The sequence below is a fragment of the Saimiri boliviensis genome, chromosome 12, assembly GCF_048565385.1.
Source record: "Saimiri boliviensis isolate mSaiBol1 chromosome 12, mSaiBol1.pri, whole genome shotgun sequence".
In the NCBI taxonomy this organism is placed as follows: Eukaryota; Metazoa; Chordata; class Mammalia; order Primates; family Cebidae; genus Saimiri; species Saimiri boliviensis.
The window spans coordinates 88653173-88680290 of NC_133460.1; the positions used below are offsets into that span (position 1 = coordinate 88653173).

The 27118-nt window shown below is 42.9% G+C and overlaps 1 protein-coding gene across 4 annotated transcripts in view; it reads right to left on the reverse strand.

Moving 5' to 3' along the window:
* Nucleotides 1-23851, reverse strand: part of LOC141579900 (CST complex subunit STN1) — a 41250-nt gene extending 17399 nt beyond the window's left edge. The window contains exons 1-5 of one of the 4 annotated variants that reach the window (XM_074382824.1): nucleotides 23772-23851; nucleotides 22967-23161; nucleotides 14100-14195; nucleotides 7692-7757; nucleotides 501-662 (exon numbers count right to left, since the gene is read on the reverse strand). In XM_074382824.1, coding sequence (XP_074238925.1) covers nucleotides 501-662; nucleotides 7692-7757; nucleotides 14100-14195; nucleotides 22967-23099 — 457 coding nt within the window. In that variant the 5' untranslated portion in view covers nucleotides 23100-23161; nucleotides 23772-23851. The other 3 variants (XM_074382822.1, XM_074382823.1, XM_074382825.1) reach the window with 3 other exon arrangements.
* Nucleotides 23852-27118: the final 3267 nt, after the last annotated feature.

Below are 27118 nucleotides of genomic sequence, written 5' to 3' on the forward strand. Positions count from 1 at the left end.
GCCTGTAGTTCCAGCTACTCAGGAAGCTGAGGTAGGAGAGTCTCCTGAGCCCAGGAAGTTGAGGTTGCAGTGAGCTGTGACTGTGCCACTGCACTCTAGCCTGGGCAACGGTGTGAGACCCTACCTCAAAAAATAAAAAACAGAGAAAAAATAAAAAATTTTCATTATTTTGAAGAATATTCATATTCTGCCCCAAAGGATTGACATTTTGAACTTGAAAGTGCTTTGTAAACTCTATTATGTCATCCAAATAAACTTGCCAACCATATATATAGTAAAAAATTCATTTTCTTTCCCAACTTATAATCAGCTCTCTTCAAAATAAAATTAAGAAATGCTGCTTTTCTAAAAAAAAAGCATGTTAAACAATGTAATTAACTCATTAAATATAGTTAAATCTTAACTAAACTTTTTGAAAGTTTGACTTCTAGCTGAACAACAGGTTTACTGGACACACATCCAGAAAAACCACCAATTTGGTAGAAATATCTTGTGCTTACAGTAAATGGTGGCATGAATCTCTCGCTCTTCTCTGTACGTGCGGATGCTGCCTCTGACTCGGATCGTGTCCCCAATCTCTAGCTTTGTTCTCTGCTCAATGGTTTCTTGTAGCTTCTTAAGTTGTGAGGTTAAGCTGAGCTCTCTTGCTGCACTTGGAGCAGCTGTAGTTGTTTGGAGCCAGAGGGAAAGAGAAAAAGTTATAACACAATTACTCTACCACATCTGCAAGACAGTTTTTTTTTTTAATTTTTTTTTAAATTTTTTTTTTGAGATGGAGTTTCGCTCTTGTTACCCAGGCTGGAGTGCAATGGCACGATCTCGGCTCACCGCAACGTCCGCCTCCTGGGTTCAGGCAATTCTCCTGCCTCAGCCTCCTGAGTAGCTGGGATTACAGGCACGTGCCACCATGCCCAGCTAATTTTTTGTATTTTTAGTAGAGACGGGGTTTCACCATGTTGACCAGGATGGTCTCGATCTCTCGACCTCGTGATCCACCCGCCTCGGCCTCCCAAAGTGCTGGGATTACAGGCTTGAGCCACCGCGCCCAGCCCTGCAAGACAGTTTTAGGGTAAGACCAACATAATACGTTTATTTATTCTACTTCTGAGTTAATTGTTCTACTGCAGGAAATCCACATAGCTTTTTGGAGTCCTCCACTGAGAAAAAGGTGTAACTGTAATTATTCAAGAGTAGGGTGAAGGGAACAGAGTCTAGACTGAAGCCCAGCAGGCAAGTTCTGACAGACTCCAGGGCTTCCCTCCTGCCTTACATTGCCAGTGCAGTCAACCAGCTCTGCATGGCCCCGAGACGAATTCTGTGCAATGAGTTCAGCGAAGCATGGTAGCAATAGCTTTAAACAACATTTCAAATGTCCTTGCAAGGAGACTTGTCCCACCTGAGTGCTCAACATCCCAGTTTCTCACCTCTCTTATCTCTGTTGGGGAACTAGGCTAATCTCTCTCTCAAACACAGACACAGACACAGACACACACACATACACACACAGACACACACACACACTCTTTCTCTCACACACACATATTACTTAAAACTATAAACTCAAGCAACTTCATGATGAAAATAACCCAGTGTACACTCAATTCTAAATAACTTCTACCACTATTTGACTTCCAATTATATTAGTTAAGTAAGAAGACGAATTGTCATGAATATCTGGGTACTACAGGTGCTGTTCTAAGGACTTTACAATGTATTAGCACATTTAGTCCTCGAAACCACTCTGCTTATTATTAGCCCCATTTTAGAGATGAGGAAATTGAGTCACAGAGAGGTCAAGCAACTTGCCCAAAACAAAACAGATAGTTAGAGACAAGGCTGTAGTTTGAACTCAGGCAGTCTCTAGCTCCAGAGCCATTCCACCTACCCTTTATTCTCTGCTGCCTGCCCCAAGAAGATACTCACATTTCCCAGTTACAGCTGGTGAACATAAAGTCCCGTAAAGGACTTTAGGTTCTGTTTTTCTGCCTACCATAACTTCAAGGACACATATGTGTCCAAAGCAGCTACACAGCCAAGCATTTTATGTTTATTAGAGACAAGGTCTTGCTACATTGCCCAGGCTGGAATTGAACTCCTGGCCTCAAGCAATCCTCCTACCTCAATCTCTTGAGTAGCTGGGATTATAGGTATAGTTTTATCATTTTTTACTTTGGTTTTTGTCACTAGCACTGTATGGGGGCAGTACAGCTTAGCCATCAGCATTTGGCTATTGGAGTCAGAAACACCTGACTCGAATCTCAGTTTATCTCCTACTAGTTGTGTGACCTTGGGAGGCTACTTAACCTCATTGTACCCCAGTTTCCTTTCTCCTTTTATGCTTCAGTTTCCTCAATTATAAAATGGAGGTAACAGTAGAGTCTACCTCATACATACAGTTGTTATGCATGATCTAATTGAACACTTCTATTCTGCACTTAGCACAATTCCATATTTATAGGAAATTCTCAATAAATGTAAGCTATTTGTGATCATGAATAATTAAACCTTCCAGAAAAAGCATCCTGTTTTCTTTGGGGTCTTTCATTTGAGATTATTACTGGATAAAAAATTACAAACTGGTTTACCGTTCATTACATATTGTCAGAATGCTTGCCAGAAAAAAATGATCAAGCCCCTCTGTTTTCAGACAACGTCGTCAGCAATGCATGCATGCTCACAACTCTTATACCAGCTTCAGTCATTTGGATTTTTAATACCTTAACAAATACATAATTATTCCATACATCTTATTTTGACTTTAAATTGCAAGAGAGGCTGTCTCCTTATACAAGACGATCTACTCTCTTTCTTTATACACAAGTCCTTCATCAAAATCAACCTAATACAGTTTTGACAACTGTGGCTCTGTCATGTGCAGAGGCATTATTTTTTTCTTGAACACTCCTACTACGCCCAGGGAAACAACAGCATAGGGAGCACAGAGAACTCTGTGCATTGAGTCAGTGAGAGGTAGGAACCTGGATGCAATCAGCATTACTGCTGCTCAGAGCTTACTGGGTTTCTTAAAAAAATCCCCAACTGCTACTTTTTCAAAAGACTATCCCATCTGTGTTCCCATCCCCAGATCCTCTTCTACTTAGGCTGAATTTTAAAGGTATTTATAAATTTCACTGCCATTATGCAGACATTATAGGTAATAGTAAATGCTTCACGTGGCACCACTGAAATGATCAGACTGATGGTTGGTCTGAGAAAAAGAGGCCCACCTTTCGCTTAAAGGGGGAGTCAAATTGCCACAAGGAGTCTCAAGCTGTGTAATTTAATGAATATAATGTGAAGACTGGAGCCTGACAGAACTTCACTTTCAGTGTCTATTCCATCATAAAAGATAAATCCCCGTTAACGTTCTAACATTCAGGGCCAGGCAATCTGAACTTCACTCATAAGCTAAGTCCAAATGGTACATTCAATGTGACATTTATGGGAACTAATATTATATTCTTATACTTTCACTGACTGGAACATGATTTTGACTCAGACTAAATTTTGTTTAAAAAATCAGTCTTTGCTGGCCACCTTCCAATAGAAAGCTTTTAAACTAAAGGCAATTAAATTAAAAGGAGAGAATAGGCTAGTTGGGAACAATTTAAAGATGATGAGAATCATTTTTAGGTTTTCTCCTTATACTCTTATCCTCTTGTTATATTTGTAAAGCAGTCTTAAATTAAGACTACCTACTGTGATTGCTCATCCATTTATCTACTTACGGACATTTAAAAAATCTGACTCTCAGTATTAATAGCCGTCTTGTTGATCTAAAAAATACTAAGTATAAGAATTACATATTTCTGATGATACTATTTCTTTAAAAAAGAGTTAATTTTGAAAACTGAGACGATGTCTAAAACAGGGATCTGCAAACTACGGCCCATGGACCAAATCCATCCACAGCCTGTTTTTTAAAATAAAGTTTTATTGGAATACAGCCATGCCCATTTGTTTATGTCCTATCTACTTTCTATTATAATGGCAGCACTAAATAGTTGAAACACAGAACATAGGGTGCACAAAGCAGAAAATATGGCCCTTTACAGAAAAAGTTTGCTGACTCTCAACCTAGAACAAGTATGTGTATTTGAACTATACCTTCTGACTAAAGATCGTGACAAAAATTAAAAATCTGCAAATGATTTTAATACTGTTACAGTTTCAATGTTTTTGTTCCCTCAAAAGCTCATGTGTTGGAAACTTAACCCCCAATGCAACTGTGTTGGGAGATGGGGTCTAATGGGAGGTGTTCAGGTTATGAGAGCTCCACTCTCATGAATGGACTAAGGCCACTATAAAATGGGTTTGGAAGTGGTTCTCCTCCTCATGCTCTTCTGCCATGTGAGAAACAGCTCTCCTCCCCTCTGGAGGATGAAGCAGTCAAGGTGCCATCTTGGAAGGGGGGGCCTGGACCTTACCAGACACCAAAACCTTGATCTTGGAATTTTTGGCCTTCAGAACTGTGAGAAATAAGTTTCTTTCTTTATAAATTACCCAGTCTCAAGTATTCTGTAATTGTGTTTTGCAGCACAAAACAGATTAAGAAAAATACCTCAGACATACATAAAAATCCAGATACCTGATTTTCTCATAGGTGTATTTCTTGCCTATGGGATATCTGCCTAAAAACCTGTTGTCTCCCTTAAATCTATCTAGAAACCTTCCTTACCAAAGCAATTCTATTGATTTAGATGTTCCCAGATTAGGAATTAGGATTCCAAAGTTACATGAAACTGATGGCCAAATTCTAAATGTAAACACATTAGAAAATTAAGCAAATGAACATTCCATTGATTGGTATAGTCAAAGTACAAAGTTGAGATTCTGACACGTAATGGCAAAAAAGAAGAAACTATTCCAAGCATTAGATATTCTCACCATACTTAAAGCAAGCAGACAGATACCAGATGTTAGACATTAGAGCAGGCAGTGTTTGCTGAATAACCCCACTGTGTACAGCACCATACTGTATATGTTGTAAAACAGAGGAAAAACAAGGTTCCAGTTTTCGTAGCTTCTCTAGAACCATTGAAAACCATCACCAATATTGCACAACATTTTTTCACATTATAAAGTTAATCTTAAAAAGTATCTAAAAATCAGGCAGGGTATGGTGGCTCAAGCCTGTAATCCTAGCACTTTGGGAGGCTGAGGCAGGAGGATCACTTGAGTCCAGAAGTTAGAGATCAGCCCTGGCAACGTAGTTAGAACCTGTCTTAAATTAAAAAAAAAAAAGTATCTAAAAATTATTAAAATATATTCAAGCAATTCCAAATGTTATTTCAGTTATAGTCAATGTGTTCACTATACAATTTTAAAGTTATTTTAATTTATATTACTTTTTTTATTGCATTTTACGTTTTGTGGTACATGTGAAGAACATGCAAGATTGTTGCATAGGTACACACATGGCAGTGTGATGTGCTGCCTTCCTCCCCATCACCTATATCTGGCATTTCTCCCCATGCTCTCTCTCCCCAAATCCCCACTCCCTGCTGTCCCTCCCCTATTTCCCCCCTAGAGACCCCAGTGTGTGATGCTCCCCTCCCTGTGTCCATGTGTTCTCATTGTTCAACACACACCTATGAGTGAGAACATGCGGTGTTTGATTTTCTGTTCTTGTGTCAGTTTTCTGAGAATGATGGTTTCCAGGTTCATCCATGTTCCTACAAAGGACACGAACTCATCGTTTTTGATGGCTGCATAATATTCCATGGTGTATATATGCCACATTTTCCCTGTCCAGTCTATCATCAATGGGCATTTGGGTTGGTTCCAGGTCTTTGCTATTATAAACAGTGCTGCAATGAACATTCGTGTGCATGTGTCCTTATAGTAGAACGATTTGTAATCCTTTGGATATATACCAAGTAATGGGATTGCTGGGTCAAATGGAATTTCTATGTCTAGGTTTTTGAGGAATCGCCACACTGTCTTCCACAATGGTTGAACTAATTTACATTCCCACCAACAGTGTAAAAATGTTCCTATATCCCCACATCCTCTCCAACATCTGTTGTCTCCAGATTTTTTAAGGATCGCCATTCTAACTGGTGTGAGATGGTATCTCAATGCAGTTTTGAGTGGCATTTTTCTAATGACCAGTGACGACGAGCATTTTTTCATATGTTTGTTGGCCTCATGTCTGTCTTCTTTTGTAAAGTGTCTGTTCATGTCCTTTGCCAACTTTTGAATGGGTTTGTTTGTTTTTTTCTTGTAAATCTGTTTTAGTTCTTTGTAGATTCTGGATATCAGCCCTTTGTCAGATGAGTAGATTGCAAAAATTTTTTCCCATTCTGTTGGTTGCCGATTCACTCTAATGACTGTTTCTTTTGCTGTGCAGAAGCTGTGGAGTTTGATTAGGTCCCATTTGTCTATTTTGGCTTTTGTTGCCAATGCTTTTAGTGTTTTGGTCATGAAGTCCTTGCTTACACCTATGTCCCGAATGGTTTTGCCTAGGTTGTCTTCTAGGGTTTTTATGGTGTTAGGTCTTAGTTTAAGTCTTTAATCCATCTGGAGTTAATTTTAGTGTAAGGTGTCAGGAAGGGGTCCAGTTTCTGCTTTCTGCACATGGCTAGCCAGTTTTCCCAACACCATTTATTAAACAGGGACTCCTTTCCCCATTGCTTGTTTTTGTCAGGTTTGTCAAAGATCGGATGATTGTAGATGTGTGGTGTTGCCTCCGAGGCCTCTGTTCTGTTCCATTGGTCTATATCTCTGTTTTGGTACCAGTACCATGCTGTTTTGATTACTGTAGACTTGTAGTATAGTTTGAAGTCCGGTAGTGTGATGCCTCCTGCTTTGTTTTTTGTTTTTTGTTTTGTTTTTTTTTGCTAAGAATTGACTTGGCTTTGCGGGCTCTCTTTTGGTTCCAAATGAAGTTTAAGGTGGTTTTTTTCCAGTTCTGTGAAGAAGGTCATTGGTAGCTTGATGGGGATAGCATTGAATCTATAAATTACTTTGGGCAGTATGGCCATTTTCATGATATTGATTCTTCCTAACTGTGAACATGGAATGTTTCTCCATCTGTTTGTGTCCTCTCTTACTTCATTGAGCAGTGGTTTGTAGTTCTCCTTGAAGAGGTCCTTTAAATCTTTTGTTAGTTGTATTCCCAGGTCTTTTATTCTCTTTGTAGAAATTGTGAATGGCAGTTCATTCTTGATGTGGCTCTCTTTAAGTCTTAATTTATGTTACTTAATGGATAACTTCCAAAGAAATCCTATCTTACCTTCTCAATCTTAGAATTCCTGGAATTATTTGTTTGAAAACAGAGATTTTAGAAAATCTGGACCATGACAGCACAGAAGTTAGTGGCAACCATGTGAGAGACACAGTCTTCAAACTGTTCCTTGGTCAAGCATATGGCTGGGACAAGGGGATTGAGCCTGGCTAGCAATTAGGCTAAGATACCTTGACTTATGTAATAACGGGCATGGTCAAAATGAACTGCTCAAACTCCCTGTAACCTATTCACATTTCTGTAGGCTTAGGAAGAAGTGAGCACCAAAGAGATGGGAGAAAGAAAAGCAACTGGCTCTCCCATGGCATCAGTTTTCAGAGCAGCCAAAGCTCTCATCAGTGGATAAATGTGAAAATTTAGCCATATAGCTGTTTTGATGAACCACACTGAGTAAAATCTACTAGTTAGGTGAAAAGCAAAGGAATGTAGCAAATAAAATTACCTGATGCAGACTCAGTATTCAACTTTTTCCAGCAGATGCAGTTTATAACTCCAGTGCTGTCATCCACTGCAAAAGAAATGTAAAAGGGTAGAAGAGAGATTTGGGCAAGGCTGGTGAATTAGCATGCTGTCATTGCCTTCAGCCATACTGAAAGATGACCCCTTTCAATGGCCTGGAGAAGCAAATTCCTTATCAAACTCTCCTTCCACCTTTGAAACAACCTCTCACTGTATACAAGTATAAACTGCCTGTCTGCACAAGTCAATGTAATACACAAGCCCAGTGGGATATGGTCAGCATTTCACTTACCCTACCTCAAGGTACTAATGTTTAGTACCCTCAAGGGTATCCATAATGCTTGTCTACACTTCTCTACTAAAAATGGTGGCCTTAGGAAGTTAAGTAAAAAAATTAAATGACTGCTCACGTACAAAATCAGCCTTTCTCTCCCACCCTGAAACAAGAGAGCATCGTGTGGTCTGTGGTTAGAGGCACAGGCACTTAGAGCACTGCCTTCTGTCACAGTCTCTTGGCTAGCATGCTGACTTACAAAGACAAAGTGTTCCAAGTCATTTGGCCTGGGTTTCTCTTCGTGAAAGATCTTTTGCCCAGTCCTCACCACTGCAGGGGACGTAAGGAAAGCCAAGTACATCACAGAAGGGCATCGTTTTATTTTCATAATAGAAAATAATTATATTCTGGCCAAAAAAACAGTACTAGCCTGGCTATCTTATTCCTGGGTTATCTAATTTTTGCAAAAAATATCAAACAATTCCCACTGTAGTTATATTTATAAACTATAGAGGAATTTGGAGATGTTTGCTAGGGGATAATAGGCATTTTCTCTTTGCCTAATTTCTGACAAACTCAGAACAGAGGTTGCTAAGCATGGGATCAGTGGGTCTCATAATTAAAAAAAAAAAAATCATCAACTAGACTGTCGTAAAAGCACACGTAATACTGTGCTTTTACGACAGTAAAAGAAACATATGGCAAAATTTTTGGCTGCTGGTCTAAATCCATGCTGAAGAAAAGCTAAAAAGAGTACTTCCTATAATAAAATAAATCCTAGATGGAATTTATTTAATATAAAACAGGTAAACTTAAGATGAGAAGAAGATATGGGTGAACACCATTAATGCTGGGCTTATAGTGAGTGGGGAGAGACTTCTTTAAGCAAAATCTTAAAATCAGAACTCATTAAAGAAAGTCTGATAAATCTGACCACCTAAAAACTAATGTTGGATAGCAATATTCCAAATGATAAGGTTAATGCTTTAATATATAAAAAACTCATAGGCTGAACATGGTGGCTCATGCCTATAATCCCAGCACTTTGGGAAGCCAAAGCAGGAGGATCACTTGAGCCCAGAGGTTCAAGATCAGCCTGGGTAACACAGGGAGATCCCATCTCTACCCTTCAAAAATTTAAAAATTAGTCAGGTATGGTGGTATGTGCCTGCAGTCCCAGCTACTTGGGAGGATGAGATGGGAGAATCACTCAAGCCCAGGAGTTCAAGGCTGTAGTGAGCCATTATATGCCACTGCACTTCAGCCTGGACAACAGAATGAAACCCTGTCTCAAAAAATAAAAAATAAAGAGCTGATATAAATTAATAAGAAAAAGATCCAAACCACAAGAGAAAAAGTAGCAAAGAAAAGAATATGCAATTCATGGAAGACATAAAAATGGCCAATAAAAATATGTCTGTATGCTAAGTTCACTAGTTACCATTAAAAAAGCAAATATAAATAATTTATCAACAATGAAATTGACAAAGATTAAAAATACTGATCCCTCATTTGTTGTTAGCGGGAGTATAAATTAGTAACACATTTCTAAAATTTAAATCTTAAAGAGTAAGTTTGGAAACATGCATCAGATTGTGAACTGTAAGCCAGGTGCAGTGCCACATGCCTGCTACTTGGGAGGCTAGGGTAGGACTGCTTGAGTCCAAGAATCTGAGGCTGTAGTGTGCTACGATCCCACCTGTGAGAGTCCCTACACTCCAGCCTGGGCAACACAGTGAGACCCTGCCTTTTCAAAAATGTTGTTTTAAAATGTATGTATCCTGGCCGGGCACGGTGGCTCAAGCCTGTAATCCCAGCACTTTGGGAGGCCGAGGCGGGTGGATCACGAGGTCAAGAGATCAAGACCATCCTGGTCAACATGGTGAAACCCCGTGTCTACTAAAAATACAGAAAATTAGCTGGGCATGGTGGCACGTGCCTGTAATCCCAGCTACTCAGGAGGCTGAGGCAGGAGACTTGCCTGAACCCAGGAGGCAGAAGTTGCGGTGAGGCAAGATCGCGCCATTGCACTCCAGCATGGGTAACGAGCAAAACTTCGTCTCAGAAAAAAAAAAAAAATAAATAAAATAAAATGTATATATCCTTTGACTTAGCAATTACTTCCAGATAAAACAAAAACAAGTACACAGATATTTACATTTTACAAAAGGCTGTTCACTGTAATAGTCTTTATAATACTGAAACTTGGAAATACCTAAATGTTTATAAATATGGAATTGGTTTAAAAAATTGCAATGATGTACTATATGAGAATAAAAAGATATACATGGCTCACTATAAAACAGAAATATATAATCTAATTTATGTGCAACATTAAACTGTATTCTGACAGAAGTGATTTTAAGAGATTAAATGCTAACAGCAGTTTCTCTTGGAGTGTGGGGAAGGAACCCCACATTCAGTGTATACGTTGACTGTAAGCCTAATTTCATAAACACTAAGAAAAAAATATGCATATGAATACTAAAGAAAGAGGCATTTCATTTGATATTGGGAACATGTTAAGAATATGAGGAAGGGTGTTCACCCAAACACTGACACTGTTTTGTCTGATTCATAGTTTTTCACCTGATTTCTACATTCTTCATTAAAATTTTCTGTAGTTTGAAATTTTATCTTATAATGAGTAAGTACTATTTTAAGAATTCAAAAAATCAATAAAGACATTTTGAGTTAAAAAAAAAAAAATGCATGGCCGGGCTCGGTGGCTCATGCCTGTAATCCCAGCACTTTGGGAGGCTGAGTCAGGCGCATCACCTAAGTCAGGAGTTCAAGACCAGCCTGACCAATGTGGTGAAACCCCCCCATGTCTCAAAAAAAAAAAAAAAAAAAAAAAAGCATGACTCTTCCAGGTATGCCACATCTCTGCAGTTGAAAAGCTTGATTTATAATAGAAAGTTAAAAAAATTTTAGCAGGCCAGGAATAGTGGCTCACATACCTGTAATCCCAGCAAGTTGGGAGGTTGAGGGGGATGGATCAATTGAGGCCAGAAGTTCGAGACCAGCCTGGTCAACATGGTGAAACCCATCTCCACAAAAATACAAAAATCAGCTGGGCGTGGTGGTGAGCACCTATAGTCCCAGGTACTTGGAAGGCTGAGGCAGGAGAATCACTTGAACCCGGGAGGTGGAGGTTGCAGTGAGCCAAGATCACACCACCGCATTCCAGCCTGGGCCACAGAGCGAGACTCTTGTCTTAAAAAAAAAAAACTTAGTAAATGAACGTTTTTTTTTGTTTTTGTTTTTGTTTTTTTTTTTTTTGAGACAGAGTTTCGCTCTTGTTACCCAGGCTGGAGTGCAATGGCGCAATCTTGGCTCACCACAACCTCTGCCTCCTGAGTTCAGGCAATTCTCCTACCTCAGCCTCCTGCGTAGCTGGGATTACAGGCACGTGCCACCATGCCCAGCTGATTTTTTGTATTTTTAGTAGAAACGGGGTTTCACCATGTTGACCAGGATTGTCTCGATCTCTTGACCTCGTGATCCACCCGCCTCAGCCTCCTAAAGTGCTGGGATTACAGGCGCAAGCCACCGCGCCTGGCACGTAAATGAACATTTATCCTAGAGAATGTGAGGTTATTCTGGTCTTGGCTATAGCCTCTCAACATTCTAGGTCTCAGATGGAGGTGCTACCAAGTGTTCTGTGCATTCTGGGCACCGTCATCAACCCCCCAACTTTCTAGGTTTGTGACTTCTCCCAGCAGACCCTGTGCCTTGGTGCCCAGAGGTCTGGCTGCTGGAATGCCCCGAATGGAGGCATCCTTGCAGTGCTTTGCAGTGCTGCACAATGTCCTCCGCAGCTACGCAGCACTGCCTGGGCCACAGGCTTTTTGTTTCAGCTGCAGGATGAGTTAGTGTGAGCACAGGAAGCACCCCCAGCACAGGCCCGTGGTGAATCAGGGGAAGCAGGACCCAGAGCAGGAGGGAGTGGCCACCTGGCAGCTGGCCCAAAAGCCATGTTGTGCCTGAGGACAGTAAGGAGAGGGGCAGCTCTCCACAAGAACTAAAGTTGCAAAAGCCTTTCTACTCTCCATAATTTCAACAGTCAGATGCTTTTTATTTTCCCGAAGCCCACAGACGTGTCACGCTCCTCAGACACTCACTCAAAAGGAAATGCTTACTGTAGAAGAGACAATCATATTGTCTTAATCTTTTTATAATGGGAAAGGGGTTAAGTGAAGCTCCTTTAGGCACAGGCTTAATATCTAGTCTGGTTCCAGGGCCAGGATTTTAAAATCCTCAAACAGCCTCATTTATTCAATCTGAAAAACAGAAAACTAAAAATCAAATGCAGTTGTTATTGTTTGTTTGTTCGTTTGTTTTGTATGGGTGGGGGATGGAAGAAAGAAGAGGGAGAGAAAAATCAGACTGAGTTATATGGTGACCACAGAACAGACCTTAGTCAGTAAACAGAATGGACCCACAAACCTCCATCAGAAAAATCTTGAGCAATTTACTAAGCCTCAGTTTTCTCATCTACAAAATGGAAATAGTATCTGTCCTTTCTATTTCAAAAAACTAGGGGGAGAATAAGATGAAATTATGCATATAAAAGTGCTTTGTAAACTGAAAGACGCTACTATTTTCATTGCTGGCATTTGGAGAGAAAGCACTCCACTATACCACAGTCAATGTACTGCCCACAGCTGGACACAGTGTAGGAACTTAGTAAGTATTTGTTGACTTGTTTCAAGAAAAACAGGACCCATATCTTTGGTAAAATAAAGCAAAGAAGAGATTAGTATCGGAATGTCTGACAGGATGATACTTTTCAGAATTAAAAAAATACACATATATACATATATACACTGGGAAAAAGCAGAAAACATGAGAGCTTTTATCTCCCACATGTTATTTTATTAAAAGCACAAGATAACTATCTTCAGGAAAATGAATGCATGTAAAGCCAAGCAATGATATTGTATCTACAAATTATCAATCATGCAGGGACTGCCAAGGAAATGCTCTTTCTTGGTCACAAAGTTCAGCTGCCTACTGTCTTTCCCCAAGAAGAGTAAGAATACAAATCCAAGGCATAGCACAAAAAGTAACAATGTCAATTTCAGCAAACGTTTGGAATTTAAAGTTAAGTTTCCCAAAAAGTATCTAGCTTAGCCTCTTGACTACAGAGCAGCTTAGAGTTGTACAAGGCAATGTATTAAATGCTTAAAAATCAACTCGATGAAAAAATAAAGACCTATTACACTAAAATTACGTTCTAGCAATTCTCTGGTAACCAAAATATAGAAACCCTTTATTTATTTATTTATTTTTTTGAGGAGGAGTTTCACTCTTGTTACCCAGGCTGGAGTGCAATGGCACAATCTCAGCTCACCGCAACCTCCGCCTCCTGGGTTCAGGCAATTCTCCTGCCTCAGCCTCCTGAGTAGCTGGGATTACAGGCACACACCACCATGCCCAGCTAATTTTTGTATTTTTAGTAGAGACAGGGTTTCACCATGTTGACTAGGATGGTCTCGATCTCTTGACCTTGTGATCCACCCACCTCGGCCTCCCAAAGTGCTGGGATTACAGGCTTGAGCCACCACACTCGGCGAAACCCTTTATTAAGTTTCCATCATCATGAGGGAAAATAAACTTTCTGATAATGGATATTTACCCCTTTGAGTATCAAAATGTTTTTGTTAACTGTTATGGATATAAAGATTTTAAAATTATTTTCACACCTTCCTGTGTTGTTAGAGTCTACCTTAACATTAATCTGGTCTTTACTTTTTAAAGCAATCCACATAACCATATATTGCCACCCTTTGCTATTTATAGATACACCCTTGGGCATCAGGTGCCCCCTGCCCTGTCCAGTGGTGCTCTTAGGGGGCTGTATTTTAATTCTTCCACTTCCTAGTGCCTCAGCAGCTGCCACTTCACTGAATTCATCAGTATCATTCCTGCCCACTGGCTCATTTTATTCTTAGTCTATTTCTGGGGACTATAAGGGACACCCCATAGAGAAAGTAGATGCCCTTAGTGATGGTCTCCAGCTACTCTAAAGGGCTAGGGCTGCTGAAATTCAACTTTCAGCCCGGAAGGGTCTGCCTTCTACATAAACTCCATTCCAAACACAATTGTTCTTACCTCCGTAACTGTAGAAAGCATCTCTTTCTCTCACTCCAATGACAGTTCCCAAGACATCCACCTGTTTTATTGGATGTCCATTGTACAAAAATACACCTAAAATTAAAAAAAGCAAAATCTATATAATGTATGATTATATTTTCTGCATCATTAAATGTTAACTTGTAGGGGGCAAGGGGGTATAAAAAAATCAGTGCCATGCTGTTTGCTGAAATTCTGGACTTAAGAATCAGTCTTTGACAAATGACAATGCACCAAGGAATTCCAATGGCTTTTCCTCACAGGTCCTCAGTAGAAAGCCTGGCATTAAAGCTTGTACTAGTGCAAACGGGAGAAAAACAGCGTTGCCCAGCTAGATTTGGTCAACGCACCTCTGTCCAGAATGCTTACGAGGGGCCTGAAAACAGTCATTATACCATGGGACCAAACACAGGACTAGACCTGGAGCAACTGGAAGGAAAGAGAAAGGAGACCATGAGAAAGGCTTCTTTGGCTTTTTTTTTTTTTTTTTTTTTTTTTTCAAACAAGTACTTTTCTAAGAAACCAGTCATCATTTCTTTGAACTGACAATAGCATTTTTTTAAAAAGACAGTTAAGTAGGTTACAAAACGCTACCTTTTGGGGCCAGATTACAACCCCATAACTTCTCTTTTTAAAAACTCTTATTTTCAAAACCTAGGCTACAGATGTCAGCAGGCAACTTCCTGCCAGAGTAGAAAGCTGAGAGGGGGAACCTACTTACTGAGACCCAGAGGCTTCTTTCTGACTTGGGGACAGGACACAGGCGGGGTGCTCTATATCACTATTTATACACTGAGCAAAGTTAGAACTGTTTTATAGAACAGGGCTGCCCCAGCCCCGGCTTACGTGATGGTCTATCCTGGCTGCCAGGTACTTGTTTGTATTAGAGACAGACACCCAACAGGGTGTGTGGAGCAGGAAGGAGTCCCTGATGGTCTCAGGGCTATCCTGGCTCCTGCGGAGCTATCCTGGCTCCTGTGGGGCTCTCGTTCTGCCTGTCCCCCAGTGACCTAACCCAAGCTCCCTGCTTCACCTTAAGCTATGTGCACTGTGTTCCTGTCACCTGCAACTAGAGTGCTGTCCAATCTCTTTTCCAGCCTCTTCCTCCACCCCCATGATGGCTGAATTCTTTATTTTCAGAAACAGGTTGTAAACTTTTATATGGCTTTTTCCTTTTTCTTTTTTTTTCTTTTTTTTTTTTTGAGATGGAGTTTCACTCTTGTTACTCAGGCTGGAGTGTAATGGCGCGATCTTGGCTCACTGCAACCTCTGCCTCCTGGGTTCAGGCAATTCTCCTGCCTCAGCCTCCTGAGTAGCTGGGATTACAGGCACGCGCCACCATGCCCAGCTGATTTTTTGTATTTTTAGTAGAGACGGGGCTTCACCATGTTGACCAGGCTGGTCTCGATCTCTTGACCTCGTGATCCACCCCCCTTGGCCTCCCAAAGTGCTGGGATTACAAGCGTGAGCCACTGGGCCTGGCCCTCCTTTTTCTTTTCTTTTTTTTTTTTTTTTTGAGACAGAGTTTCGCTCTTGTTACCCAGGCTGGAGTGCAATGGCGCGATCTTGGCTCACCGCAACCTCCGCCTCCTGGGTTCAGGCAATTCTCCTGCCTCAGCCTCCTGAGTAGCTGGGATTACAGGCACGCGCCACCATGCCCAGCTAATTTTTTAGATTTTTAGTAGAGACGGGGTTTCACCGTGTTGACCATGATGGTCTCGATCTCTCGACCTCGTGATCCACCCGCCTCGGCCTCCCAAAGTGCTGGGATTACAGGCTTGAGCCACCGCGCCCGGCCTTTTTCTTTTTTTAAATTAGACACAGGAGTCTCACTTTGTTGCCCAGGCTGGTCTTGAACTTCCGGCTTCAAGCAATCTTCCCGCCTCAGTGTCTCAAAAGTGCTGGGAACCACCACACCTGGCCAAGTCCTTTTTAAAATAAATGTATGAAATCTAGACTGAGAAACAATGATCACCTCAGGCGTTTGGCCATTCTTCCCTCACCATCAAGACTAGTCACAGCCTCTATTCTCTCCATTCATGGGGGCACTTAGGGCCTAAATCCCAATGCCCCTTAGAACTCCCAGACTGGTCTCTGCTGATGGTTCTGTTTCCCTTGTAGACAGGGGAAGAATCCAAAGAACGGACAGGGAACCTCTAAGCCTCAGTTTCAGAGAGATACCAGGGCAGTGAGATGTGGTTTGAAGAAATAAGAGGTGGCAAATTTAGCCAAAAGTAAGACCCTCTCCCTCCACAGAGGCACACTTCTAAAGATGACCTGGGGGCTGGAGACCGTCCTCAGGGCAACCCTACAGGCATGAACTGAAGATGGCAGCAACAAGGAGGGAAGGAGCCTGCGTCACTGTGTCACCCCCAAAAGAGAGTCACCTCCATCCAGGAACACTTCAATTGAATGGGGACAAAGCGGTTCCACTGAAAATCCATGTTTTGGTTCTTGACTTTTTAAAAGATACGGTCTCTGTCTGTCGCCCAGGGGCACAATTACAGCTTTCTGCAGCCTCAACTCCTGGTCTCAAGCGGGAGCCCAACTAATGCTTTTACTTTTTATAGAGATGGGTTTCTCTGTGTTTCCCATGCTGGCCTCAAACTCTCAGCCTCCCAAAGCAATAGAATTACAGGTGTGAGCCACTGCACCCAGCCCATAAAATTTTAAGATGTAACCGGTTCCAACTGGCCTCTCCCGAGTTCTCACAATTGAAACCTCGTCTTTGCCGTAACACTGCTGAAGAAATCCGCAGTTCTCTGCCCCTGCCTGCCTGCACTGACCAAATACAAAAGTACAGAGAGCCTACAGAGAAGGGAGATTCCTGTGTCTTGTGTAGTCAAAGGCAGGCTTCCTGGCAGCAGAAGCAAACTTTAAACCAGGAGAATGAGCCTCACCCAGGGATGCCCTCTACTGCAGTACACCCCACCACTCTGCCTTAGAGTGCCTGTGTGCAGAGCAGGACGGAGGCATGGTGCTGCTTTGGTCATCTAGGTTTGCCACAGGGCCAGGTGGCCTGAGCTCCAGGCTAATCTCTGGCTGTACTCAGCCCTTTCTGCCTCCCCAAATGTTCTATATCACCATTTGTAAATGGGGCAGAGTAACAGTAGAGAGAATTGTTTTATAGAATAGGGCTGGCCTCCCCCTACCCCGGCCTATGTGATGGTCTATCCTGGCTGCCAAGTACTTGTTTGTATTAGAGATAGACACTCCACAGGGTCTGCTATGACCCATAGCACACAGGCAATCAGAGACAGAAAGCAGAGCCCTTTGGACCCACAGAGAGCTGGCTGTCCACCACTGAAATGTCTTTCCAGTTGGTCAAGAGGCAGCAGGATGCTCTGCTGGTGATGTCTGAAAGTCCCAGGACTCTTTGGGTCTCTGTGAAGATCCTAGCATGTACCACTGTTGTGGTTTTTAATAAATAGTGAAAACACTTTCAGCTGGGGAAAAGAGTGGGATAAAAGTTATGTTTCCTGCATTGAAGTCTATGGGAAAGGCATTGAGAAGACTGGGCTAACGGCACAGCCAATGAAGTCCTCTAGTCACCTTTGATGGAAGCCAGTCATCCAATGCTACAAGCTTTGTATGTAGCAACACTTAATAAAAATCTGAATAGGTCTTCACTTGTGGACAAAGTAGACTTTCTTGAAAAAGGACAGAAAAGTGAGCCCTGTGAATTTTCATCTCACATACTGACAACAATGACTTGTCTTTGAGGACAGACATGGTCACTCAAGATGCAACAAAATCCTTCCAGTCCCAAGTGGCTGATGAAATTAAAAAAAAAAAAAAAAAATCTTAAAAGCATCACAGAACAATGGAGAAAGAGATCAGAAAATATAACAGGTAGTTTGAATTTTAAAACTCGGAGAAAAGCAACTGAGGAGGAAATACACTGCTTAGAAATAAGAAATTTCTCCAAGTCTACAGGAACGTGAACTGCACTTATCAGCTGCATAGTCTCTACAAGATGGCTGAAGACATGGAAAAAAGAGTTAGAGAGCTATTTTATTCTATCAAAGCAATCCTATTCCATAAGAAGAGAGTTCAAGAAAGTTGGATAGCTGCTCTGTCGACTGAGAGAAAGCTCAATGAACTAAGAAAAGAAAACAGCAACAAATACTAGATAACAGAGTTCATGTTCCAGCCTTTCCCAAGTGACTCTTGTGTTCCTGCTGTTCCACATGCAGCCCACAGAGGCCTAAAAGCATCAGAGCACACCCCCTGGATCATCAGGCCCCCAAGAAGGAGGAGGGTCCAGCTGTAAGAGCTCAGGGATTCAGGGTCACAGGCAGGTTGATTCAGATTTCAAGCAGCTGACCCTGAACATTCACAACCACAGCAAGACATTTGACTGTTTTCTCTTTTTAAAAGTACTTGGGAGGCCGAGGTGGGTGGATCACCTGAGGTCAGGAGTTCAGGACCAGCCTGGCCATCATGGTGAAACCCCATCTTAAACAAAAAAAAAAAAAAAAAAGAAATTCAGTCATTGTTATTTTAGTTCGCTGGGCAGCCTGGCATAATAGGCTTAGAAGTTACCAAGCTCAATCAGCAGAGACTCTGTTTAGACTAGATTGCATTCTCAGGATTCTCTTACTTCATGTCTTTCAACTATCCTTTTCTATTTATATTTCATTTTCAGTATCACATTTATAACCATTGAGAGATCTCATAGATCATAGAGCTAAGAGGAAAGCAATGTAATATTTGTAGCCATGGAAGAACCTGTTCACATCTGTTCACAGAGTTATCAAACCTGTATCCAGTATTCTCTATATGACCAGGCTAAATGGGTTCCCTTATGCTTTCTGCTGTTCCCTTTAGATGATAACATCATTCATTTAATAAAAATGTGTTAAGTGCCAGTTGCAAAAAAAAAAAAAAAAAAAAAAAAAGTACTTTTGACTCCTCACTTTTTAGTTTAACTGCTATTATTTAATAGATGCTATAATTGTTATGTTTGATAGCATTAAAACACCTAAGATAATGTTTTTCAAACAGATTTAATAAAATTCTTATTAATATATTATTTCTACTTCATTGTACCCACTAGAATAATAGGATAAGTACTATATACTGATTTAAATTAAAAAGTATTATTTAACCCATTATTGAAGTTCGACACAGAGATATTTAAAACAATAAATATGACTTCTCTATGTTATGAGCTATTATTAAAAATACATTGATTTTTTTTTTTTTTTTTTTTTTGAGACAGGGTCTTGCTCTATTGCCCAGGCTGGAAGGCAATGGTACAATCACGGCTCACTGCAGCCTTGACCTTCCAGGCTAAAGTGATTCTCCCACCGCTGCCTCCTGACTAATTGGGACTATAGGCACTGCTTTTTAAAAATCAGACATGCAGTCTCACTTTGTTGCTCAGGCTGGTCTTGAACTCTGAGGTCAAGTGATCCTCCCACCTTGGCCTCCCAAAGTGCTGGGATTACAAGCATTAGCCACTGTACCTGGGCTATTCCTTTTTAATGCAAAAAAAAGAAATAATAAGCCCATAAAAATCTAAATACTACCACAATCAAATTTCACAGTATTTTTCTTAGTTTAACTCTAAATTCAAATTTAGGGCACCCGACATTTTGCAACCATTTTGTGATGCAATTCTGATGCTAACTACTCAAAGTTGGGTTAAATTTCACAGGTTAAGGGCACAGTCCCCTAAAATACTGCCCTCACTTGAGTCATGAGTCCCAAGTTTTGGGAGAGTCCTCAGGCCATCTGCACTTCTGACCAACTGGTTATAAATTTGGGGGTTCCTAATACTCCCTCAGGTTTGATAATTTGCTAGAATGACTCACAGGACTCAGGAAGGTGCTATACTTATGATTATAGCTTTATCCATGAAGTGTACAAATCAGGGCCAGCCAAATGAAGAGATGCCCAGGGAAGGGTCTGGGAGGGCACAAACACAAAGCTTCTGTGTCCTCAACACATCACCCACTGACACATGATGATCAACTATGGAAGCTCACCTGACCCTCAGTGTCCAGAGTTTTTACTAAGGTCTCATAAGGTAGGCACAACTAACTGAATTATTGGCCACATAACTGAACTCAATCTCCAGTCCCTCTCCCCTCCCAAAAGGTCAGATTAGTATGATCTGGCTCAAAACTCCAACTCTCTAATCAAACAGTTGGTCTTTCAGGCATAGACAGCCCTCACCTCAAACTATCTAGGGGTCTAGCATGAGCCACCTGATTCTCATAAATTCAGGTGTGGTTCAAGAGGCCACCATGAATAATGATGATGCTCCTATCACTCAGGACACTGTAATAATTTAGATGTTACCCTGCAGGAACCAAGGGCAAAGGGCAGCCAAATCCTTTATTATATAACACATTCATTTCATATTTTATCATTTTTGGGGTTTGTCTTTGTTATTTTGTTTAAGATATTCTTTGCTGTTTAAATATTCCTAAATTTTATGCAGTCAAAATTTTTGTCTTTATGATAAACCAAACCAAACACCTAGATGAGTGGAATTCCATATATAGTCTAAATCAGTGGTCCCCAGCCTTTTTGACACCAGGGACTGGTTTTGAAGAAGACAATTTTTCCAGGGATGGGGATTAGGGGAATGGTTTGGTGATGAAACTGTTCCACCTCAGATCATTAGGCATTAGATTCTCATAAGGAGTGCGCAACCTAGATCTCTTACATGTGCAGTTCACAGCAGGGTCTGCGCTCCTCTAAGAATGTAATGCCGGCCAGGCGCTTTGGTTCACGTCGGTAATCCTAGCACTTTGGGAGGCCTAGGTGGGTGGATTGCCTGAGCTCAGGAGTTCAAGACCATCCTGGGCAGCACCGTGAAACCCCGTCTCTATTAAAATACAAAAAAAATTAGACAGGTGTGGCAGTGTATGCCTGTAGTCTCAGCTACTTGGGAGGCTGAGGCAGGAGAATCACTTAAACCCGGGAGGTGGAGGCTGCAGTGAGCCGAGATTGCGCCACTGCACTCCAGTCTGGGTGACAGGCGAGACTGTCTCAAAAAAAAAAAAAAAGAAAAAAGAAAAAAAATGTAATGCTGCTGCTGCTCTCACAGGACACAGAGCTCAGGCGATAATGCTCACTGGCCAACCACTCACCTGCTGCTGTGCGGTCCATTCCTAACAGACCATGGACCAGCAGTGATGTGTGGCCCCAGGGGTTGAAGACCCCAGGTCTAAAAGTATCCACTCTGTAAAATTATAGTTGATGTCTGCTTCAACTATGACGTTTCCGTTTTAAAACACCTTGGAAACATTCACACCTGTGATAAATCAAAGATCACTGGTCCTGTTTTTGTTGGTTTGTTTTTAAATACATCACAAAGTCCTTTGCCTACAGGAAGAGTTAAGCCCCTATCATGTCCTTGGTACATGTTTGCTCACCCACAGAAGATCATTAAGCAAGGAAAGCTAGGATTTGGTGTGAATTAATTTCTTTCTGAAGAGATGAGCTATGAAGAATAACAGATTGGAAAATGGAAAACTGTAGAGGAGGCTGGCTACCTTCCAAGCGGAAAACAGACCATTTCAAACAATAATTAGGAAATAAAGGTGTGGTGAAAAAATCTGCACAAAAGGTATTAGCATAAGGTCATCCAAGTACATTTGTACACTTCACTGGAAACAAACAAAATCTTATCTCATTAAAACTGTGGATGCTTGAGATTCTTGACTATTTCTGACTCATAGCTTGTTATTCCGAAGGCCCCTTGACTGGTAAGCTTCACTCAAAATAGCGAAGGAAGTTTAACCAAACTTCTCAAATAGCACAGTAAACATGTGACGATCTACCCACAGCTACGTGAATTATTTAAATCTACCCCAAACTATATTTGTTATATTTTTAGGTATGATAAGCCTGTCTCTAGTAACCACTAATCTAATACAAAAAAAAAAACTCTTTTTTTTTTTCTTCCTGAGATGGAGTCTCACTCTGTCACCCAGGCTGGAGTGCAGTGGCATGATCTCAGCTCATTGCAACCTCCACCTCCCATGTTCAAGTCATTCTTCTCCCTCAGCCTACTGAGAAGCTGGTACTACAGGTATGCACCACCATGCCTGGCTAATTTTTGTATTCTTTAGCAGAAACAGGTTTTCACCATATTGCACAGGCTGGTCTCGAACTCCTGACCTTGTGACCTGCCCGCCTCAGCCTACAACGTGCTGGGATTACAAGTGTGAGCCACCGCGACTGGCCCCCAAAAAACTTTTAAACTTTACATGTGTAATGCCTTGTTGCTTCAACTTCTGTTTCTATTTGAGGGCCAGCTATATGCCAGGCACTGTTCTAAATCCTGGGAATACACAGGTGAACAAGACAGATGATGACCTTCCTCTCAGGGAGTAATATTTTGATTCTGCTTAATTCAAAAGAAAACAAACCTCCATTAGACAATTACACAGGGTTAAGCTCCATTTTTACAAAAAAACCTAAACTTTGCAGAAGATGAGTCACATGCCCAGGCCAGAGAAGTGGCACACTTAGGAAAGGAGCCACGCCTAGGAATGCGTGGCCCAGCGATCTCTCCAACAGGAGCGGGCCCAAAGAAAAACAAATGCGCATTTCAAATATGAAAGATACTATATGCAGGTAAAAAGCTCAGTACAAAGGTTACTCTCCCAAACACCTATTTAAAAATATATATATATTTAGGCTTTTTTTTTTTTTTTTTTAACCTTGCAAATAAATGAACTCATGCAAAAGTCCAAGCGAGGTCACCTTCGAAGCCTGCAACAGGGAAGGCTCTCCTAAAAGCCTCTAATCCCAGCTTTCTGAGACTTTGGGAAAGGGGGCAGAGGCAGTCCAGGGCATTCATCAGAGAGTGGCCAGCCACATACCTGGCACCTGGCGGGACTCCTTCAAGTCCAGGATATCCCTGATGTAGAGTTTTGCAAAGGCAAGAAACACAGGATCCAAACCCCACAAGAGGGAAGGGGTCTCCTCTTCACACCGGCTGGATCCAGGCTGCATCAAGAGGCTGGGCTGTGGCTTCCAACTAACCCTGAGAGGTTCTGCATCACTGAGTCAAGCATCTAGACAGGACACAGAAATGAGGATGCAAATCGTTTAACGTGGGTGAAAGTGGCACAGCTCTGACGCTGCTCCCAGGTGGGCGTCCAGGACTCCAAGAGGAGTGAACCTGGGGATCCAGGGCCCTGTCAAACTCCATGCCACGGGGCGTGGAAAGAGGCGTTCCTTGCGTCAGGACGCCTGCGTTCCGTGTGGCTCTCCCGCTGTTGTCCTTCCCCCAAAAAACCAACTTCGGAACGGCTAACAACTTTTCACTCTGGGAAGATACGTCCATACAGGCGTACCCGACACCGCTTAGGGTCCAGGGAGGAACGGGCACCCTCGCAGCCCTGCACGTGTTGGGGCACAGTGGATGGGTCGGATTGTCGTCTGCCCTAAACCTTCCGCTTTTGGGGAAGAGCCGAGAAAAGGAGGAAGAGAGATACCCAAAAAATGGACCCACTTGTAGCCCCACCCGCCGGCTGCCGCTCCAGGATCTCTAAGACCCGGCCCTTCCGGCGCGGCGCTCGGAGCCGCGGACGGCGACGGCCCCGCCCGGCGCAGGAGCAGTTAGCGGAGGTCGCCTCAGGAGTTCCGGCCCGAGCCCGCCCCGCGGCCCCGCCAGGAACCAACCCCAGTCTCCGCGCCAGCGCGTTTCCTTCCTGCGGCAGCGCCTCGCCACGGCTCCACCCAATCTCTTCCGAAGTCCCGCCTCGTTCCGTCCAAGCCCCACCCATCCCCCGGCGGCCACGCCCCGTCCAATCCGAAGCCCCGCCCCATCCCACCACGGCCCCGCCAGGCGCTCGGCCCCATCCAGCCAAAGCTCCGCCCCGTTCCGTGCGCCGCCGCACCGCGGCGTCCTTTCGGCTCCGGCGGCGCTGAAGCTCCGCTCCCGTCCTAGCCTCTACCGCCGAGGCCTGGGAGCCGACCCTGAAGTTCCTCACGCTCTAACGCCGCCCTCCAAGTCACCTTTCACCCTTCCTCCCGCCGGTGGCGGGACCCTGAACCTGGGCCTCCTAGAGGTTGGGGCAGGATCAGACTATTTTTCTTTTTGGTTCTTGATATGTAAAACAAAAAGTAAGTAGTGCCGCTGGTACATTTTGGCATATTTTAAATGTTCATTTACAGGTGGTAAGTGACCTGACGCACGCGCTTAGGACGCTACAGTTTCACTTAGAGATGTCAGTATCTAAATTTGAGTCCTCGAGTGAATGTGAGGTCTTGACCCTGTCAGAGACCAGCCGTGCAAGATCATGACAATACATTTTGTCTCCTTTTCTCTTGTTGGGTCTACAGTCTGGAAGGTTGTGCACTTAAGGACTTTGAAAAACTGGCATTTTGGTAAATTATGGCCACCTTGATGGTGCTTAGTCCCCAGAATTTCTATTTTAAAATGAGGAAAGAGGGCCGGGCGGGGTGGCTCAACCCTGTGATCCCAGCACTTTGGGTGGCCGAGGCGGGTGGATCACGAGGTCAAGAGATCAAGACCATCCTCGTCAACATGGTGAAACCCCGTCTCTACTAAAAATACAAAAAAATTAGCTGGGCATGGTGGCACGTGCCTGTAATCCCAGCTACTCAGGAGGCTGAGGCAGGAGAATTGCCTGAACCCAGGAGGCAGAGGTTGTGGTGAGCCGAGATCGCGCCATTGCACTCCAGCCTGGGTAACGAGAGCGAAACTCCGCCTCAAAAAAAAAAAAAAAAAAAAAATGAGGAAAGATAGCCACGTTCCACTCCCATGAAGAGCTATGTTACTCGAGACGTCAGGAATTCTTCCTAATTTACAGACTCTGGAAAATGGCAGGGGAGTACCCATCACCCCGGCAGACCATTCCCGGGGGAGGCAGGTAGTGGCCAAAGAGATAATTGCTAAACTATTTATCAGAGAAGGAACTTCGAGCCGCTGGAATGGAAAATGCGCATGTCATTAGACCCATGACATTTAATTACCTCCCTGGCCGTTTAAGAAGCTCAAAAACAGTCTTTTGTAAAATACATTGCCCAGATTCTACTGCAATGAACAGTAGGGGATGCAGGGTTTAAGATTTAATTAAGAGAAGACACGGGCGGGGCTAGATGACTCACGCCTGTAATCCCAGCACTTTGGGAGGCGGAGGCAGGCAGATCATGAGGTCAGGAGTTCCAGTTCAGTCTGGCCAACATAGTGAAACCCCGTCTTCACTAAAAATACAAAAAATTAGCCGGGTGTGGTGGTGTGTGCCTGTAATCCCAGTGTCTTGGTAGCCTGAGGCAGGGAAATTCGCAAACCTGGGAAGTGGAGGTTGCAAGGAGCCGAGATTGCGCCATTGCACTCCATCCTGGGCGACAGTGCCCGCCTCCGTCTCAAAAGAGAGAGAGAGAGAGGGAGGGAGGGAGGAGGTAGAGAGAGAGAGAGAGAAAGAAAGAAAGAAAGAAAGACACCTTCTTCTCTAGGAGGGAGGCCCTTGTCAAGAAAACACACCCAGTAGGACAGGTACTTCCTGCTAACCTGTCAGATGGGGAGAGACAGGTTGGGTGACATTTTCCTGACTGTACACATCGGCTCCAGGGTGAAACCCAAAGGCAGAAATCACTATTGGGTGTCAGAGCCTGAGATGATTTCAGAAATGACGCTTATGGCTCTCAAGGGTAGAGTGCTGGATATAAGAGCCCTTTGAGACTCCACACTTACTGCCAGCCTTAGGAAGGACCACACCCAGGTGGTATAAGCAGAGCAGAATGTCCCAATACCATCTTTTACAAGGCAGGGAGGACTCCTCGGAGTCTAGGGGTGTTCCTTTTGATCTGAGCCCCAAACCTGAAGGAGTACGTTATAACTGAAACCTAAGGTGAGACGTAGAACAGAATTTCCAGACTGCAGAAGCATTTAGAGGAGTTTGGGAGGATCCTCTTCCCTTTAATCTCCATCATCACAGATTTCAGGTTCCCCAAGCCACAGCCTGGATGTGTATGAAGCGACTCCTAAAATCCTCAACACTGCAGAGCTCTTCTGATCAGAATTCTGCAACACTGCAAAGCAGGTATTTCAAAACCTAACAAATAAGATGTAATGCTAGGAACCCATTCTTATAGCTTCTAATTTTTTTGAGACGGAGTTCCACTTCTATTGCCCAGGTTGGAGTACAATGTTGCCATCTTGGCTCACCGCAACCTCCACCTCCCAGGTTCAAGCAATTCTCCTGTCTCAGCCTTCTGAGTAGCTAGGATTACAGGCATGTGCCACCACCCCACCTGGCTAATTTTGTATTTTCAGTGGAGACGGGGTTTCTCCATGTTGGTCAAGCTGGTTTCGAACTCCCCACCTCAGGTGATCCACCTGCTTCGGCATCCCAAAGTGCTGAGATTACAGGTGTGAGCCACCATGCCCAGCCTCTTATAGTTTCTTTTTTTTTTTTTTTTGAGACGGAGTTTCACTCTTGTTATCCAGGCTGGAGTGCAATGGTGCGATCTCGGCTCACCGCAACCTCCGCCTCCTGGGTTCAAGCAATTCTCCTGCCTCAGCCTCCTGAGTAGCTGGGATTACAGGCACGCGCCACCATGCCCACCTAATTTTTTTTTATATTTTTAGTAGAGACAGGGTTTCACCATGTTGACCAGGATGGTCTCGATCTCTCGACCTTGTGATCCACCCGCCCCAGCCTCCCAAAGTGCTGGGATTACAGGCTTGAGCCACCGCACCCGGCTCTTAGAGTTTCTGAATGTGAAACTTGGTGAACTTGGTCTTGAAGCATTTGTGACAGAATAGGCAATTCTTTCTAGAAAGTTAAGGTCTTAGCAAGTTCTGGAAAATGAGGGGATTGAACTGGATATCTCATGCCTCAAAGCTCAAACTATCGTGTTTTAACCATTGTTGACATCTTTACAGGTAGAATTCAGTTTGTCCACTTGCAAAGTGGATTAGGTTTTCTGTTTGAAGTTTATAGTTGACAAAAGATTCTCTCTTTGAGTCCCCTTCTCCACTTGTCCTCAACCTTGGTCTA